Raw genomic sequence first — 17,652 nt, forward strand, 5'->3', positions numbered from 1 at the left:
AGCCAATGACAAAAGCAAGCAGATTGTAAAGATATTCTTTGCGTATTTAAATTCGCTGTTCAAAAATGTATAACATCCCATGAATTAGTAATAAGGAAATAGTAGGTCCTTGGAGACATTTCCCCCTCCTCCCAGCACATCCCTGCAGTCTATTTTCATTAGATAAGACGTCAGTTGGAATAGGGTTAATAAATATAAGAATAGAACTGTTGCAACCTCCATTTTGAAAAGTGAAAAAAGTTCTGATAAGAAAATTAACTGACCTGTTAGATATTTGAACCCCTGGGCGCAAGTTAAGATCAAATTCTGGCGGTTTCTGATGAGCATTAGAAGGGGCAGATACAGACCCTGAATACGTTACATCTATATAATTATAAGGGGGAAACAATTCACCACTTTTTTGATAAAAATATTTAGATCCTTTCAGCATGTGTCTTGAAAGTTTCTATAATAAAAAAGGAAAACAAGTGTTTAACATTTTTTCTCATTTTTAAAGTCATGCATCGCATCACGTTTTTGTAAACAATAAACCACTAGAGCAAGCAAAAATATATATTTTTTAAATATGTCGATATGGGTACCAACAAATCCGTCTTGAAACACTGAATCAAAAAATGTTAAGATCATAAAAATCGGTTCAAAATTGAATAAGTTATCGGCAAAAAACGGACACTTTTGCGGAGATTTGCCTAAGTCCGCCATATAATAGTTTTTGACTCTAAATTAACTAATTCTCACAATATCAAAAAACCAAAAACTGGGACATATTCAGTGGTTACAGGTGCAGTTTTAGATACCCATATCAACATATTCAGTGGTTACAGGTGCAGTTTTAGATACCCATATCAACATATTCAGTGGTTACAGGTGCAGTTTAGATACCCATATCAACATATTCAGTGGTTACAGGTGCAGTTTTAGATACCCATATCAACATATTCAGTGGTTACAGGTGCAGTTTAGATACCCATATCAACATATTCAGTGGTTACAGGTGCAGTTTAGATACCCATATCAACATATTCAGTGGTTACAGGTGCAGTTTAGATTGCGCGGACCCATTTTATTTAAAATAAAAAAAAGTTTTGAAAAAAAAATCATTTTGTCCCAGAGCTAATAATAAAGCTCTTGGCTCATATATATTTGTACACATGTTAATTATAACTTGCCCAAGCCCAACGGCTGAACCAAATTGGCTGAGGTTTTTAAGGGTAACATGGGCTTTAAAAAAACTTTATTTTTAAAAAAACCTTTTACTTAACGTAAAAGTACCCAGGATTCAATCCTGTAAGAAGGACAGAGTTTGCTCGAAGATGCACATCCCGATCGTTAGTGCTATGGTCGGCACCTCCCGGCTTATCATGGCTAAATTCCAAAATTTGAATTTTTTTTCGAATGTTTCCAAAATTTCACGGGCAACACCGGGCAGCTCAGTTAGTTAATAATATAATTCATTCATTTATTTTCCCAAATTGAGCGAATAGAAAAGCTAAACCCCTACAGTTACACAAAGTTCATTTACAGATTTGATTAAATTGAAAATGAAAAGTTGTGTGATAACTTTTCCTGATGTAAATAATAAAATAACTATTTCTAGCGTTCATTTTATTTTCATGGCAATGCCCGACTCATAACGGTAGTTGGTTCTCTTGAAACCTTTTTCAATAATGTGGGAGATATTGCCATTTTTCTAGAATTAAAACGTTTAATACTGATAGATCCTTTGTTTTCCTGCAGTAGAAATGCGCTTATCACTTTTGCTGAGTATCCCTAACTAGGATAAAAATCAGTTTTCAAAATTATAAACATCAGTAATAGTATCTATTTCATGCATGATCAGACAAAGATTTTAAGGAACCGTTGTGAATCGGCATTGCCATCTTTACTTAAAAATAAGCTTATTGTTTTCTAACCTTCATTCTGGAATGGTTTATTCTCTGTAGTCATTTTTCTGAAAATAGAAAATAACAAAATTGGGGCCATACATCCCTTTAAAAATTACTATCGGAACAAATAAAAAAAAATATACGAGAGTGGACAACAAAATATGATTCATCAATATTATCTTTCTTTCATAAAATCTTTTCTTTAAATTTGTGCAACTTTAAGAAAACACTTTTACAAATTAACCTAGTTGAAATAAAGATTCATAATTAGCGAATACACTCTGAAGAGAACTCTGCACCTTTTTCTATCTGAAATAACTGTACCCACTGTAACGGAAATTGATAACCCCTCCTGAAAATATACACCCCGGAAAATTGGTCTGTGGAGGACGGCTCAAATCAATTCTCTTTAAAGATACATCGGATAGAAATAAAACATTATCAATCCATTCAGATACAATGATGGGTTAAAAATAACAAAATGCTAATGTTACGACTAAATCTAAAATACTATCAATCAAAAAATTAGGAAGACTATGATCACAAAATAATAAATTTTCTAAATTAGATCTAAAAATGAAATGTGCAAGTTACGTACAACAAAAGTTGTACTGCGAAAGCTTAGGCAGTACAACAATTGTAGTAAATAGTGATAAAAGTGCTGGGGGTTTTTGTTTACCCTGTAAGAATCAATATATGTTTTTTTTTATTTCAGACTAAGAATGGGACCAAAGCACTCAAGAGACCAATAAACAGTATACAGGCCCCTTTTATCAATAGTAGCGGCCTGTATACTGTTTATTGGTCTCTTGAGTGCTTTGGTCCCATTCATTGTCTGAAATAAGAACATATCTTGTTTCTTGCAGGGTAAACAAAACCCCCAGACAACCATTCTTATCTAGAAGTGAAGATTAGTGATACTTTGCCCGCTTGTGATTATGTAAAACAAACACAAAATACAAATCACATTGGTATTACGTTACACAGATATACAGAGTAACAAATAGTGCAAGGTATGTACATTGTACAATCAACGTAGTATGCACAATGCGAACTTTATGTGCCGTACAGTCTACAATAAATGGTCGTGTTTAAATGGTTTAAATGAGGTTACAATAAATGGAAATTGATAATCAAAACTTACTTTTTAAAATTCATTGCGAAAAAAGTTCTTTTAACCGTTAAACAGGAAAACGATTAAAATAATTTAAATATTGAAACGAAAAGTCCAATGAATACAGCATATATTCTAACAAACAAGTAGATCATAGAAAATACTAAACAAAAAAATAGATCCGTGATTAACACATTTTGGCTTTCTGGATCCGCCTCTGCCAACATGTGGGGATCCACGGATCCGGATCAAGGGGAGAAGATATCAACTGACCATTGCAAGCAAAAAATAACGAGAAAAAAATAATTTGAAAATTGTTCTATTGATCAAAAATAAAGCATTATATCTTAAGGAAATGTTCATGACCTGGATCCGGATCCATTTTTTCCAGTGCGGATCCAGGATACGGATCCGCATCAGAATTAAATGAACCCTTAACACTGATTATACGTTGCACAATGCACATTGCTGGTTTAAATGCAGAAGAATACGAAAAGAGGTTAGTCAGTCAGGAACATTTAAAAGAGGAAGCAAAAATGGAGATTTTTATCAAAAGCAATTCTTAATAATTTTTAATTATTTTTAACTCGACATCATTTATGAACATTAAAAAATATACTTATGAGTTGAAAAAGTATTAAAAGCTAATTTTTTGTAATGTACAAAAATGAATTTTTTCATTTGAAAAGACTTTTTTAATCCCTATGAATTGCACATTTTTTTTTGAGCGAGTTCACTTGCTTGGAACAAATGATATAACATCAATTGATGTAAATTACATTTAAACAAAATGAAAGTCAAGGAGAGAAGCCACATGAGCGTTGCATCATTACTGAAAGAAAAACACTTTGTGACACCATATGCATTATTTATACTTCTATTTATATCTTCTATTCGACTGGTCTGGTCCTGTGCAATGTAAAGAAGAATGGGAAAACTTGAATAATAATCTTCTATTCGATCCCGTGCGCAAATATCATTACAAGTCCAGGCTCCAGTATCATATCGTCACTAAAACAAAATGGCGTCACAGAAACAAAATGGAGTCTTATACAAGAAAAAAGAGTTGGTTTCGAGTTATAAGGAAAATAATCCTAGCAATTTAGCAATTTTCTTCAATAATAATAATAACCATTTTACAGACAGAAAGTGTGTGTGGGGGGGGGGAGTTATATCTAAAAATAATTGTGTTCTATAACAAATAATTTATAGATTGTTTGTATTTTCTGTGTTGTAAATGAAAACTTAACACCTAAAATGACAGCAATAATAAACACTTATGTCTCGAGAAGCCAAGTTCCAAAAAGAATCTAATATCTACATTCTACAGAAAAGAGAAAATCTATTTTAAACTTAAAACCTTTAGACTCCAGTTTCAAAAGATATCTGAGATGCTTGAAAACATTTCAGTGAATATAAAAGGTTACAAAACAGAAACAAAAGCACCAGTTGATCAAATCCATCCACATTACCCAATATTTTAACTTAATAGGAGGTTGGGGAACTCGGACCGCCATCGGGTGAGCGCACTCAAAGAGAACACCAGTTTCCATGATGAGGGCTTCAATTTTTCTGCTTTTTGGCCAACATTACCGACCCATTGCTACCCAATAGCGGGCTGTCTCTTGGGACAATAAAGTAAAAAACATCCCGCTGGCGCTCTGCAATGGTGCGTAAACAAATTTGCGAATTTTTATCTCAAGAGTCAATTTTTGTACAATGCTTTCACACCAAGCATGGGTCAAGTTCAATGGCGTACTGCCACAAACCCGCTGCACACTTACCAGATGCATGAAGGTCCTGTCGGTACCTTTCATGAAAATGATAAAACAAGAAAAGAATAGTAGAAGATAGGGCATTCGGAATTTATCCGAATAGTGTGTGCGCTCTGTAAACTTTTATATGACGTCATTGGCTGCAGTATTGATATTAAATTCAAACAATCAGCATTAAAACTCTAGTTATCAAACAAATTAATCATTGTAGGCGCTAAAAATGGTGGGAAAATAATGACACAGTTATAAACTTCTAAATTTGTTTTAATCAGGTATAGGATAGGATGCTCTTAATCTAACATAAAAAGCTAAAAATGTGATTTTGTTACCCATCTCATTTCATTTGTATGAAAAATACCACATATTTTATAACAAAATTTGTTAGATGTCTTTAAGTAAAGTTTTGTAATAGTCTAGAGCAGAATTCTAGGCCAGTAACGTGAGCAAGGCCCGAAAAAGCCTTGATTTTAAGTTTTGTAACCAATTACATTGCAATCTGTTTTAAGATAAAGTTTATCTGAAAAGATAATAAAGTTATGCATTTCTAACGGCAAATTACGTTGTTTTGCGTATAAATCCCAATGCCCCTCTTTATATTACACAGCTCTTTGCCAGGAATAATATAAATTGATTGAAGACTTCAAAATCGCATTTGACCTTGGAAATAGTTTGCGTCATTCAACATAGGTAACTTGATTTAAGCCTCATAGGTAACTTGATTTTAGTCTCATAGGTAACTTGATTTTAGTCTCATAGGTAACTTGGTTTTAGTATCATAGGTAACTTGATTTTAGTCTGCCATTTTCGTGCTTTTATTATTACCGGAGATATGAATGATTTCGTTCAGAATGAGACATTTTCATGATTTATCTCAATAAATTGAAATTTAAACCAAATTTTCAAAATCTCTGGTATTTTTGAGAGCAAAAAATTGCAAACCACATTTTGGAAATGACAAGATTAGGAATATTTTGTAATTTTTGTTTTTTTTATGTAAGAAAATAATACCTATTCATCTGTCTAGTCTCCAAGGTTTGTAAACCGGCTGGCCATCGTCGCTCATGAGCATTCTCCATCAGTTCTGACACTATATGTGACGGGCACCCAGACTCTAAAATAAAAATAATTTTAAGGCAAGTCTATCCAATACGATCCCAAATGTCGATTGATTGATAGTACGAAATTAACAATGCTGATTTGTAAATAATTAAGTATGATGTCAAGTTGTAGAAAGAATTGTGTTTATCAAAATTGATTACTAATTTTTACATCTTTTAACGGCAACACCCCAAATGCAGTACATATTTACGTAAACAGAATGACACAGAAAGTGTATTTTCATAACCCCTAAGCGTACTTTTAACCCCGATCCCATTTACGAAGGGGTAATATTTTTCTGTCCTAATCAGTATCCAGAGTAGGTCTGCAATATGAAGTTGTACTCTGTCCTATTCCATACCCAGAGTAGGTCTGCATTATGAAGTTGTACTCTGTCCTATTCAGTACCCAGAGTAGGTATGCATTATGAAGTTGTACTCTGTCCTATTCAGTACCCAGAGTAGGTTTTATTTGTAGATTCATATAGTTGTCAGATTGACGAGTGGTTCTTAGGCTGATGTGTGGGAAACGTTACCATTTGGCTTAAAAAGTTGGTCTGTGTTGCTTCTAGAAATTCTCTTCCCTTAAGATCTGAAGAAAGATTTTCCCAGTCTATCTTTGGAAGGTTTATGTCACCAATCATTACTGAATTGTTATTCATGTTTCTTACTAATTCACATAGTTTGCTTGAGTTACTGTTGCTAGAGTTTGGGGATCTGTAAACAGCTGTGATATTTATTGATTCACTACCACTTTCACTTGTCAAAACATTAAAACTACAGTATTGATTAAAATCAGAGTTAAAGTTGTCAGTAGATAAAACCGTTAGGCCTAGCCTAACATAAACAATGATACCACCACCAATTCCATTCACTGTGTCCTGTCTATCCTTTCTTAGCGATTCTTCAATAGTATAGCCAGGTATTTGTAGANTTTTTTTTGAGCCTCTTTTTTCAATACAATCTCAGTGTTGTTAGTAAACAGAGTTAGTGTTTATGATTTGAATAGTTTTGATTATATGTTAGTAGTGTTAGTTTTATTATTGCAGGAACATTATTCCTATTATTAAGTGTTGGTAAACAATTAAAACTTTAAACTTCTAAATTTTAATTAGAGGGAGATTTTAGGAACTCCTTTCAAAACTTTGTTATAACTTCTAAAAATTTTTATTAGAGGGAGATTTTTAGAAACTCCTTACAAAACTTTTTCTTAGAGGTGCAGTTTTATCCAGTGCCACTTCTATTTGAGATCTGCCATTTTGGGCCTCCTTGCTGTCATTTAGAAAAATAGACAGATTTTTCAAGAGCAGCTCGGCATATGAAAGACCTCTTTTATAAGTGAATCAAGCAAATATAAGCTTGGTTGATTTAGGTCTGCAATATGAAGTTGTACTCTATCCTATTCAGTACCCAGAGTAGGTCTGCAATATGAAGTTGTACTCTGTCCTATTCAGTACCCTGAGTAGGTCTGCAATATGAAGTGTACTCTGTCCTATTAAGTACCCAGAGTAGGTTTGCAATATGAAGTTGTACTCTGTCCTATTCAGTACCCAGAGTAGGTCTGCATTATGAAGTGTACTCTGTTCTATTCAGTACCCAGAGTAGGTCTGCAATATGAAGTTGTACTCTGTCCTATTCAGTACCCAGAGTAGGTCTGCATTATGAAGTGTACTCTGTCCTATTCAGTACCCAGAGTAGGTCTGCAATATGAAGTTGTACTCTGTCCTATTCAGTACCCAGAGTAGGTCTGCAATATGAAGTTGTACTCTGTCCTATTCAGTACCCAGAGTAGGTCTGCAATATGAAGTTGTACTCTGTCCTATTCAGTACCCAGAGTAGGTCTGCAATATGAAGTTGTACTCTGTCCTATTCAGTACCCAGAGTAGGTCTGCAATATGAAGTTGTACTCTGTCCTATTCAGTACCCAGAGTAGGTCTGCAATATGAAGTTGTACTCTGTCCTATTCAGTACCCAGAGTAGGTCTGCAATATGAAGTTGTACTCTGTCCTATTCAGTACCCAGAGTAGGTCTGCAATATGAAGTTGTACTCTGTCCTATTCAGTACCCAGAGTAGGTCTGCAATATGAAGTTGTACTCTGTCCTATTCAGTACCCAGAGTAGGTCTGCAATATGAAGTTGTACTCTGTCCTATTCAGTACCCAGAGTAGGTCTGCAATATGAAGTTGTACTCTGTCCTATTCAGTACCCAGAGTAGGTCTGCAATATGAAGTTGTACTCTGTCCTATTCAGTACCCAGAGTAGGTCTGCAATATGAAGTTGTACTCTGTCCTATTCAGTACCCAGAGTAGGTCTGCAATATGAAGTTGTACTCTGTCCTTTTCAGTACCCAGAGTAGGTCTGCAATATGAAGATTGAAGTTGTACTCTGTCCTATTCAGTACCCAGAGTAGGTTTGCAATATGAAGCTTAATTGGTCCTATTAAGTACCCAGAGTAGGTTTGCAATATGAAGTGTACTCTGTCCTATTCAGTACCCTGAGTAGGTTTCAGTTGGACCCCTGTTGAAAGGGACTGTTATCGTTATTTTATTGACCGATAGAAATAAAATTTAACGCAGTACCCTTGAATTCTTTAACTTAGAAACGATGGTATTAAATTAGATTAAAAAGGGCCCGGCCCCCGATCGCACAAACTTTTAATATTTGACCATTTTTTTAACGTGAACACAAAATCAGAAATGTTGGTCTCCAAAATATTATTTGATAGTTCGGATCAAACATACGGCAACCTTTTCCAACACTTGATCTACCTTTTAAAGATCGTTTGATCATTGCTTGAAGAACCGCATCAGGCGTAGAGATCATTCCTCCCCATCGTGTCACCCTGATCAATCAATCAATCAATCAATCAATCAATCAAGCAAGTTTGTTAGTTCACAACTTTTGAATAAATTGAATTGTAATCATATCTAATTTTCCGGGAAAAAAAGAACTTTGATAAAAAATTAATTTCTTTTGGGGGCGACAGATTATAACAAGTTAAAAAACGCTTCCAGTTACATTTGAATATATTATTACGAGGGTTTTAGAGCGCTGCCCGCGCCCATCTTGGATTTAAAACTCTTCCTCTTTTATCGATTTTATTCGTGGATTTTGAAAAGTCAACATTTTTTAAAGACAAAGTTTTCCAATTCTAACCATCCATAAACAAAGTATATATATAATAGAGGTTTCTTAATAAACAATTAACTGGAATACCTAGCTCTAGGTAGTGTATGCGCCCATCGAACTACATCGTCGTCTTCCATCTGATCTGTAAGTGCACGCGCGTTCGGATTCGAGGAGCGCATTGCCTGAGTCGGGACAAAAAAACGTGTAAAAAATGGCTCAAAAAACGTTTCTTTTTTATAATATTTTTTATATATGACAAATGAAACGTAAATCTATAATTTTACATAAGTAAAAAGTAATTGAAAACTCAAATTAATACTAGGAAGAAGGACACGTAGAAAACTAAAAGCTTAAAAAATATCAAAAAATCTTATTTTCTATCAACACAACATGAATTTTTTCTGCTCCAATAATGTATTTTTTGTTTGCCTTTACAATCTCTTTGAGAAGATGTATTTCACGTTTCTGTTCCGTTAGAGCATATCTCATATCACTCATCTCCTAAACATTAAGGGAGGTTAGAGCATATCTCATATCACTCATCTCCTAAACATTTAGAGAGGTTAGAGCATATCTCATACCACTCATCTCCTAAACATTTAGAGAAGTTAGAGCATATCTCAAATCATTCATCTCCAAAACATTTAGAGAGGTTAGAGCATATCTCAAATCATTCATCTCCTAAACATTTAGAGAGGTTAGAGCATATCTCAAATCACTCATCTCCTAAACATTTAGGGAGGTTAGAGCATATTTCATAACACTCATCTCCTAAACATTTAGAGAGGTTAGAGCATATCTCAAATCATTCATCTCCTAAACATTTCGGGAGGTTAGAGCATATCTCATATCACTCATCTAAACATTTAGGAAGGTTAGAGCATATCTCATATAACTCATCTCCTAAACATTTAGGAAGGTTAGAGCATATCTCATATCTCATCTAAACATTTAGGAAGGTTAGAGCATATCTCATATAACTCATCTCCTAAACATTTAGGAAGGTTAGAGCATATCTCATATAACTCATCTCCTAAACATTTAGGAAGGTTAGAGCATATCTCATATCACTCATCTCCTAAACATTTAGGGAGGTTAGTGCATTTCACATATCACTCATCTCCTAAACATTTAGGAAGGTTAGAGCGTATCTCATATCACTCATCTCCTAAACATTTAGGAAGGTTAGAGCATATCTCATATCACTCATCTCCTAAACATTTAGGGAGGTTAGTGCATATCTCATAAAACTCAACTCTTAAACATTTAGGAAGGTTAGAGTATATTTCATTTCACTCATCTCCTAAACATTTAGGAAGGTTAGAGCATATCTCATATCATTCATCTCCTAAACATTTAGGAAGATTAGAGCATATCTCATCATCACTCATCTTCTAAACATTTAGGAAGGTTAGAGCATATCTCATATCACTCATCTCCTGAACATTTAGGGAGGTTAGAGCATCTCATATAACTCATCTCCTAAACATTTAGGAAGGTTAGAGCATATCTCATATCACTCATCTCCTAAACATTTAGTAAGGTTAGAGCATATCTCATATCACTCATCTCCTAAACATTTAGGAAGGATAGAGCATATCTCATATCACTCATCTCTTAAACATTTAGGAAGGTTAGAATATATTACAAATCACTCATCTCCTAAACATTTAGGAAGGTTAGAGTATATTTCATATCACTCATCTCCTAAACATTTAGGAAGGTTAGAGTATATTTCATATCACTCATCTCCTAAACATTTACGGAGGTTAGAGAATAATTCATATCACTCATCTCCTAAACATTTAGGAAGGTTAGAGTATATTTCATATCACTCATCTCCTAAACATTTAGAGAGGTTAGAGCATATCTCATATCACTCATCTCCTAAACATTCAGGAAGTTTATTAGTTCTATATGATATCCCTGTTTTGAGATATTGATATTAGACTGTGTCAAAGTTATATGGCCGACAGAGCCCCGTGACCAGATACTGAACGGCATTGATGGAAATTCTGGTCACTTGATAAATTGCTGAATAACGATTCCTGACGGTAACCTTAAATTAAAAGCTATGTATGATCAGCAGTGAGTAAGATATCTATGACTTTTCTTAAGTTATTTTTATTTGTGGTTTCTCTATACTAATTACTTTTAGATTTCTTATACCAGAAACTTTTAAGGTAGCAAGAAGACGATACCTTTTACATTATTGATCAGATAAAGGTTAAAGGTTTTCAATGTAAATTGGGGCAACATAATTTTCTTTTAATTATATCAATACGAAGACAATAAGTTAAAAAAAAATGGGGGGAGGGGGGAATCCAAGTTAATAAGAATGTCTCACAAGAGACAACAAATATTTCACAGACGCCTAAACAAACAACTCAGAACCAAGAACTAAGAAAAAAATATACCTAGCCAAAAAACTAGGTTGGAAACCGATCTATGCCTGGAAATCAAAACGTTCCCAAAATAAATCGAACTACTAAATTTTAAACTTTCAAACCAAACGAAGAACGTTCCCGAGGAACGTTTAACGAGATCTTGGATAAAAGTATGAGGCAAATCGGTCCAGGAGTTCCACTGGTTCTAACGAGTTCCTTGATCAAAATGTGAGGAAAATTGCTCAAAGGATTTTTGAGTCATGATAGGGTATATATATATATATACAAACAAACAGAGATTACTACTTTATATCAAAATATGATGCACTAGACTGAAACAGTTAGAACCTGAATACCTGAGTAAACTTCTGAATCCTATCATTCTGCTCCCGAACCTGGAGCCGTAGTTCACGGACACAGTTGTGCTCCTTCATCTCGTCCTTAGACAAGGACCATTTTAATCATAATATTGGCGATTTTAATCACACATCGGACGATTTTAATCATGCAACGGACAATTTTAATCTACAATTGACGATTTGGATAATACAATGCAGCCGACTTTCATAATAAAATAAAATAAAATAAAAGCCTTTACTAGTTAAATGGATGACTTATTTAAACAATGGACGATTAAATAATACAAAGGACGGAGTTGTGACATATCAGAGAAAGACATTTCATAGATAGGACATTTCATAGATATTCATTTCATAGACGGAAATTTTATAGATAGGACATTTCATAGACAGAGAAGATTTTTCATAAACAAAGGAGTTTTTATATCTACGAAATTTTTAATTTTTTTTAAAATTTAAATTTGAATTTTTGAAAATATTACATGTGAAGAATGTTTTTGTTTTTTTTTAAAAACTTATTTCATCTGTGAAAACATTTCTGTCTATTTAAATTTTTAAGTTTTAAAAAATATTTTAAAAATATGAATGAGAAAATGTGAATTAAAAAAAAATTTAGAAAAAAAATCATTAGTAAAAAAAAAGAAAAAAATTATCATTTGTTAAAAAAATTTTCTCCGTCTATGAAAAATCTCCTGTGTCTTTAAAAATCTTCTCTGTCTATGAAATGTCTTATCTATGAAATGTCCTATCTATGAAATGTCCTATCTATGAAATGTCCTATCTAAGAAATGTCCTATCTATGAAATGTCCCATCTATGAAATGTCCCATCTATGAAATGTACTATCTCTGAAATTTCCTATCTATGAAATGTCCTATCTCTGAAATTTCCTATCTATGTTCCTATCTATGAAATGTCCTATCTATGAAATGTCTTATCTATGAAATGTCCTATCTATGAAATGTCTTATCTATGAAATGTCCTTTCTCTGAAATGTCTTTCTATGAAATGTCACAAGGCCCATAGGACGATTAAAACACTATAATGGACAAGTTTGATAATATTACAAAAACATCTAAAAATAGATATTTTCATTCAAGACTGCTGATAAAATTTGATTGATTGATTCGACGTATGACCGAAAAAACCGATTAGGAGGGGGGGGGGGGGGGGAACTCACTGATTTACTTGTCCAAACATGTGATAATCTAATGCGGATGGAAAACTACTGATTGAATTTGCAAAATTTAAGAAACTGAATTTTTTTTAATCTTTCACATTGACAAAACTGATTCATTTTTGACTGATTTAAAGTTGAAAAAAATTGATTGACTGATCAAAACTGATGATACGTTTATTTAAAAGACCGATAAAAATGTTAGATTGATTTCAAAGTTTATGAAATTTGAGTGCTTGAATGTTTTAAAGCCGATGAAAATGGTTGATTGATTGATAAAAAAATAAAAAATTTAATAATGATACCTTAGGTACAGTTTGTCCGCAGCCCTGGACACATGCTACAGGTTTCTACAAAAAAAATTAAATTTGTTAATTTGAAATTGAAAATATTTTAGTGAGCAAGACCCGACCCTCCATGAAGTTTGTTTATCTTCCTTATAAAAAATAAAATTGATCTTTTTAAAAACTTTTCTTTATTTTGATAAAGAGATGAGGGCTCGAGAATATATAGCTTCATAGGTATTTCTCGGATCTTGCAGACCAAGCTCCCCCCCCCCCTTTCCAGTGAGCTCAGTGAGCAACCTTTAAAATAATTGACAAAATAGAAGATATTTTCTACCCGCACTGGAAAAAAATCGAACCGGATCCAGGCAAAGAACATTTGTTGAAGAATTAATGAGTTTTTATTACAGAAAAATTTTAAAATCAGTTTTTCTTTGTTTTTCCATCATTTTTATGCTGAAACTTGAAAAAACCTTGTAGAGATAAAATATTTTTTTTGACAATCCCTCTTATTTTTAACAGTGAAGATCTATGCTTTAAGAACAATTTTTTTTTTTGCAGTTTTTGATGATATTTTGATCCTTGAATCCAGATCCATGGATCCGGATCTAGGAAGCCAAAATGTTGCAGATCCTTAGCACTGATTTTAACAATGTCCTTTACTTAATACTTTGTAACAAACCTTGGGATTGTGTTCGCATTCTTTAAGGTGTATTGGCAGTACATCTAACTTAACTACAGCTGTACAACCGTACTGATCATTGTCACATCGAATCTCCAGACGGTACAGCAGGTTCTTCAGTATCCTACAACAGCGCAGTACAGTTACACAGTACAGTACAGTACAGTACAAGCACAGTACAAGCACAGTACAATCACAGTACAAGCGCCGTACAAGCACAGAACAAGCACAGTACAAGCACAGTGCAGTACAGTGCAGTACAGTGCAGTACAGTACAGTACAGTACAGTACAGTACAGTACAGTACAGTACAGTACAGTACAGTACAGTACAGTACAGTACAGTACAGTACAGTACAATACAGAACAGCACAGTATAGTACAAAACAGCACAGTACATTTTAACAGAACATTAACAGAACATTAACAGAACATTAACAGAACATTAACAGAACATTAACAGAACATTAACAGAACATTAACAGAACATTAAAAGTACATTACATTATAGTACTGTACAGTAAATTTACAATAAAATAAACTAATTAAAGTCAAGTTTTACTCCACTGTAGTAATCACTCTCAGGCAAATTTTCTAACAGCATAAAGAAAAACAATTTACGTTTTGTATTCAATTGTTTCTTGCACACAATTATGCAGGAGGGAAATTAAATTGCTCTCTTTTCAAGGGAAAACAACGATGACATCTTGTCGTGACTTATGACTCATATAAAATGGTACCGTTGTGAATCAGACATGAAAACTCTTAAATATAGTGTCACAGTCAATTCACAATTCCTTTAATCAAATCTATGGGCAGAAGTTAAAATTTTAATGAAGTAAAACTATAAAAATAAAATGAAGTATAGACGTTATTTCAAGTAAATCAGGCAGTGCCAGATTTACAACGGTACCCTTGAGACTTCAATGTGATCAATAATGTGGAAGAAAATGTCGTTTTTCTAAAAAGTTTTTTACAACTAATTTATTATTTCCTGAACGTTTTGAAACTGACATTGCCATCTTTGCATGTAGAGTCTCTAGAAATTACGCTTACGGTCCCTTTGAACTACTGACCTAGGAACAGGTTTAAGCTCCAGAGCAGAAATAGTTCTTCTGTCTACTGGACAGGTGGGCTGGTGCCCGATCCATTCTACTATACATCCTAAAACAAGGAAATATATTGTCAATATTTTTGCTAGAAAAAATTTAAAGACATTTTTGGAAACTTCTTTTAAAGATCTAGGGTCTGTCCTAGAGAACGATTTTTGGACCCCACCCAGGCCCGCCCCCCCTCCTATCAATTTTGTACATGACTAAATTAGTATTTATTTCTTAATATTTAGGGTTAGGATATGTTAAGACACTTTCTGGGCCGAGCGCTGCGGCTAGGATAGGCTAGGGGGCCGAGCGCTGCTCGTATACTAGGAAATTACCGGAAAGGGGTGACATATTATTAAGATAATGTCAGATAATCAACATTTACACAATTTAAAACAATACGATTATTCACGAATGAAATAATCGAACAGTAGTTTCCCTTATTAATTTTAAAGCAATGTTGGTTCAAATTCTTAAACTTTTATTTGCTTGAATTTCTAAAAATACCTAGGTCCAATTTACACATACAGCTATTAAAAGTTTACTGACTGTCGCAAAAAGTTGGCCCTATCCCAGGGGAGGGGGATCCAAAAATCGTATACTAAGACAGATCACGACCCATATCAACTTAATTCACAGTTTGAAAAATACCAGCTAGTAATCAAATGACTTGAAGCCATAATAAAAGAATTATTCAAGACTAAAATCTATAAAGTGATTCTTATACCAAGAAAAATTCAACAGTTGTGATCATACCTTTACAAAAAGCGTGTTCGCATTCAGGCGCTAGCCTAGGATCTTCTAAAACTGCTGAACAGATTGGACAAACAAGTTCTTCGTCCACCTCGCCCTCAAACCTCGTAACGTCGAACCCCATTCAAAATTACAAGTTCGAACTCGGATCTTAAATGATACCTAAAAATTGTCTGAAATTGACAAAGATCACAAACATGTTACAAAACAGAAAACTGAAAACGAAAAAAAATTGAAGGCAATACACAAATTAAACTTTTTAATAAGTTTTAAATTGTGTTGTGTTAAATTATTTGTCTTTTCGTTCCACAGAATTTAGACTTTAGAGCCAGATCTTGCAAAAGTGTACACACAAGTCCTTTTTCTGTCTGAGGGCCCCTGATGCAACTAAAACAAATCTGAAAACGGAAAAATATTGGTTAGGTATATTACAATTACATCGTCTATACGCAACATCCCCCCTACTGAACTTCTGACCTACTAACTTTCCGACCTACCGCAATATCTGACCTATGCCAGCTGTTTATTTTTGCATTATTGGAGGGTTAGGTTAGGTTAAGACTTCTCTCAAAAAAATCTTAAGCAGGCCAAGCGTTATTTAACATAAATAAGAGGTTTATGAATAAACTCAGTAGTCAGTTCCTATAATTAATGTTTCTCTAACGTTTCCAACTTTCTAAGTAACCTACGATATGTTACGCTAAAGATATAAATTTCAAACGTTTTTGTCATGTGTACAAATCTAAACTAAAGTTTATATGAACAATTTCTTTAATGGGAGTGATGGGAATTCAAGAGGATTTGGGGAAGGGGGGGGGGGAAGGGATGTATAATTGAAATCTATCAATCAATTATGAATAGATTTCAGATTCGATCATGCATGGATAGATAGATAGATAGATAGATTATAAGTATATTATAGTATTCTCTACAGAACATAGGCAAGTATATAGTGTTCTCTACAGAAAAATAGGTAAGAACAAAGTGTTCTCTTCAGAACAATAGGCAGGGGCGTACGAGGGCATTTTGTTTATGGGGGGCACAATTTGCTACATTTTGGATGTTACTAACCTTATAGAGTTTAAAAATTATTCCTTTGCTTGAAAAACTAACTTTTTAACTTTACAAAATTATCACAATTAACTCCATCACAGCTAACTAAATCAATATCACAGCATCATTAAAAATTATATTTTTACTAATAAACAAAATTTCTTCTGAATTTTTTAGATAGAATTTACTCAATCTACATATTCACCAACTCTTTTAAGCTACAATTTTCTGGGATTTGCTTGCACAAACATTTCAATGATTTTTTCAGTAGAGAGCTCAGACAGCCTTATAGGGTGCAAAGCTATAAGTGCAAGATCGTTAAGTCTGCTCTCCGTCATAGTACATCTTGTATAATGAAGTATTCTCTTTAGAAGGCTAAAACTTTTCTCTCCTTGTATTAACAGTGAATTCAGACAAATCCTAAGTCTTTGTCATTGTCAGGTGTTACTTTTTAAACGTAGTTTCCTTTTAATTTTGTATTTTCCAGGGGGGGCAGTGCCCCGTCTGGAACTCCCAGGGGGGGCAACAGGACTACTGCCCCCTAGGTACGCCACTGATGTGCCTGGCCTGAGGAAGGGAAATGCAAGCAGATGTAATTTTAAAAGAGCCTCCCTCAAGGGTGCCCCCTCTCAGCCTCTCAGGGGGGGCAAGCATAGAGGGGGGCGGGGGGGGGCGCCCCCCCCTCATACGCCCCTGACAATAGGCAAGTATATTGTGCTTTTTTCAGAACAATAGGCAAGTATAAAGTGTTCTCTACTGAACAATAGACAAGTTTTATATAGTGTTCTTTACAGAACAATAGGTAAGTACATAGTGTTCTCTACAGCACAATTAGGTAAGTACATAGTGTTTGCTACAG

At 34.0% G+C, this 17,652-nt stretch overlaps 2 protein-coding genes across 6 annotated transcripts in view; both read right to left on the bottom strand.

Moving 5' to 3' along the window:
* Window positions 1–7,256, bottom strand: part of LOC111707646 (snurportin-1) — a 36,173-nt gene extending 28,917 nt beyond the window's left edge. For all 5 annotated transcript variants that reach the window (XR_002766493.1, XR_002766491.1, XR_002766490.1 and 2 more), the window contains exons 1-3: window positions 7,200–7,256; window positions 1,914–1,951; window positions 264–348 (exon numbers count right to left, since the gene is read on the bottom strand). Coding sequence is in view for 1 of the 5 variants with exons in the window: in XM_023480778.1 (XP_023336546.1) it covers window positions 264–348; window positions 1,914–1,947 (119 nt within the window). In the remaining 4 variants the exon portion in view is untranslated. The remainder of the gene's footprint in view (window positions 1–263; window positions 349–1,913; window positions 1,952–7,199) is intronic.
* On the bottom strand, window positions 5,750–15,942 carry LOC111707647 (E3 ubiquitin-protein ligase NRDP1). Its single transcript, XM_023480780.1, has 9 exons — window positions 15,744–15,942; window positions 14,964–15,051; window positions 13,890–14,013; window positions 13,229–13,273; window positions 11,745–11,828; window positions 9,431–9,502; window positions 9,089–9,183; window positions 8,641–8,714; window positions 5,750–5,886 (listed from the first exon to the last, which is right to left on the bottom strand). The coding sequence occupies exons 1-9, from the start codon at window positions 15,862–15,864 to the stop codon at window positions 5,765–5,767; spliced, it is 825 nt and encodes a 274-aa protein (XP_023336548.1). The 5' UTR covers window positions 15,865–15,942; the 3' UTR covers window positions 5,750–5,764.
* Between the last annotated feature and the right edge of the window lie 1,710 nt (window positions 15,943–17,652).

The sequence above is a fragment of the Eurytemora carolleeae genome, unplaced genomic scaffold (assembly GCF_000591075.1).
Source record: "Eurytemora carolleeae unplaced genomic scaffold, Eaff_2.0 scaffold790, whole genome shotgun sequence".
Taxonomy (NCBI): Eukaryota; Metazoa; Arthropoda; class Copepoda; order Calanoida; family Temoridae; genus Eurytemora; species Eurytemora carolleeae.

What these genes read in the sequence shown, in the direction of transcription:
- LOC111707647 (XM_023480780.1), bottom strand. Translation starts at nt 15,864, where the DNA reads ATGGGGTTCGACGTTACGAGGTTTGAGGGCGAGGTGGACGAAGAACTT. An exon ending in AATGCGAACACAATCCCAAG is followed by an intron (nt 13,274 to 13,889) that starts GTTTGTTACAAA and finishes TTTTTTTTGTAG; the next exon opens with AAACCTGTAGCATGTGTCCA. An exon ending in GATCAAACGATCTTTAAAAG is followed by an intron (nt 5,887 to 8,640) that starts GTAGATCAAGTG and finishes TTTTTATTTTAG; the next exon opens with AGTCTGGGTGCCCGTCACAT.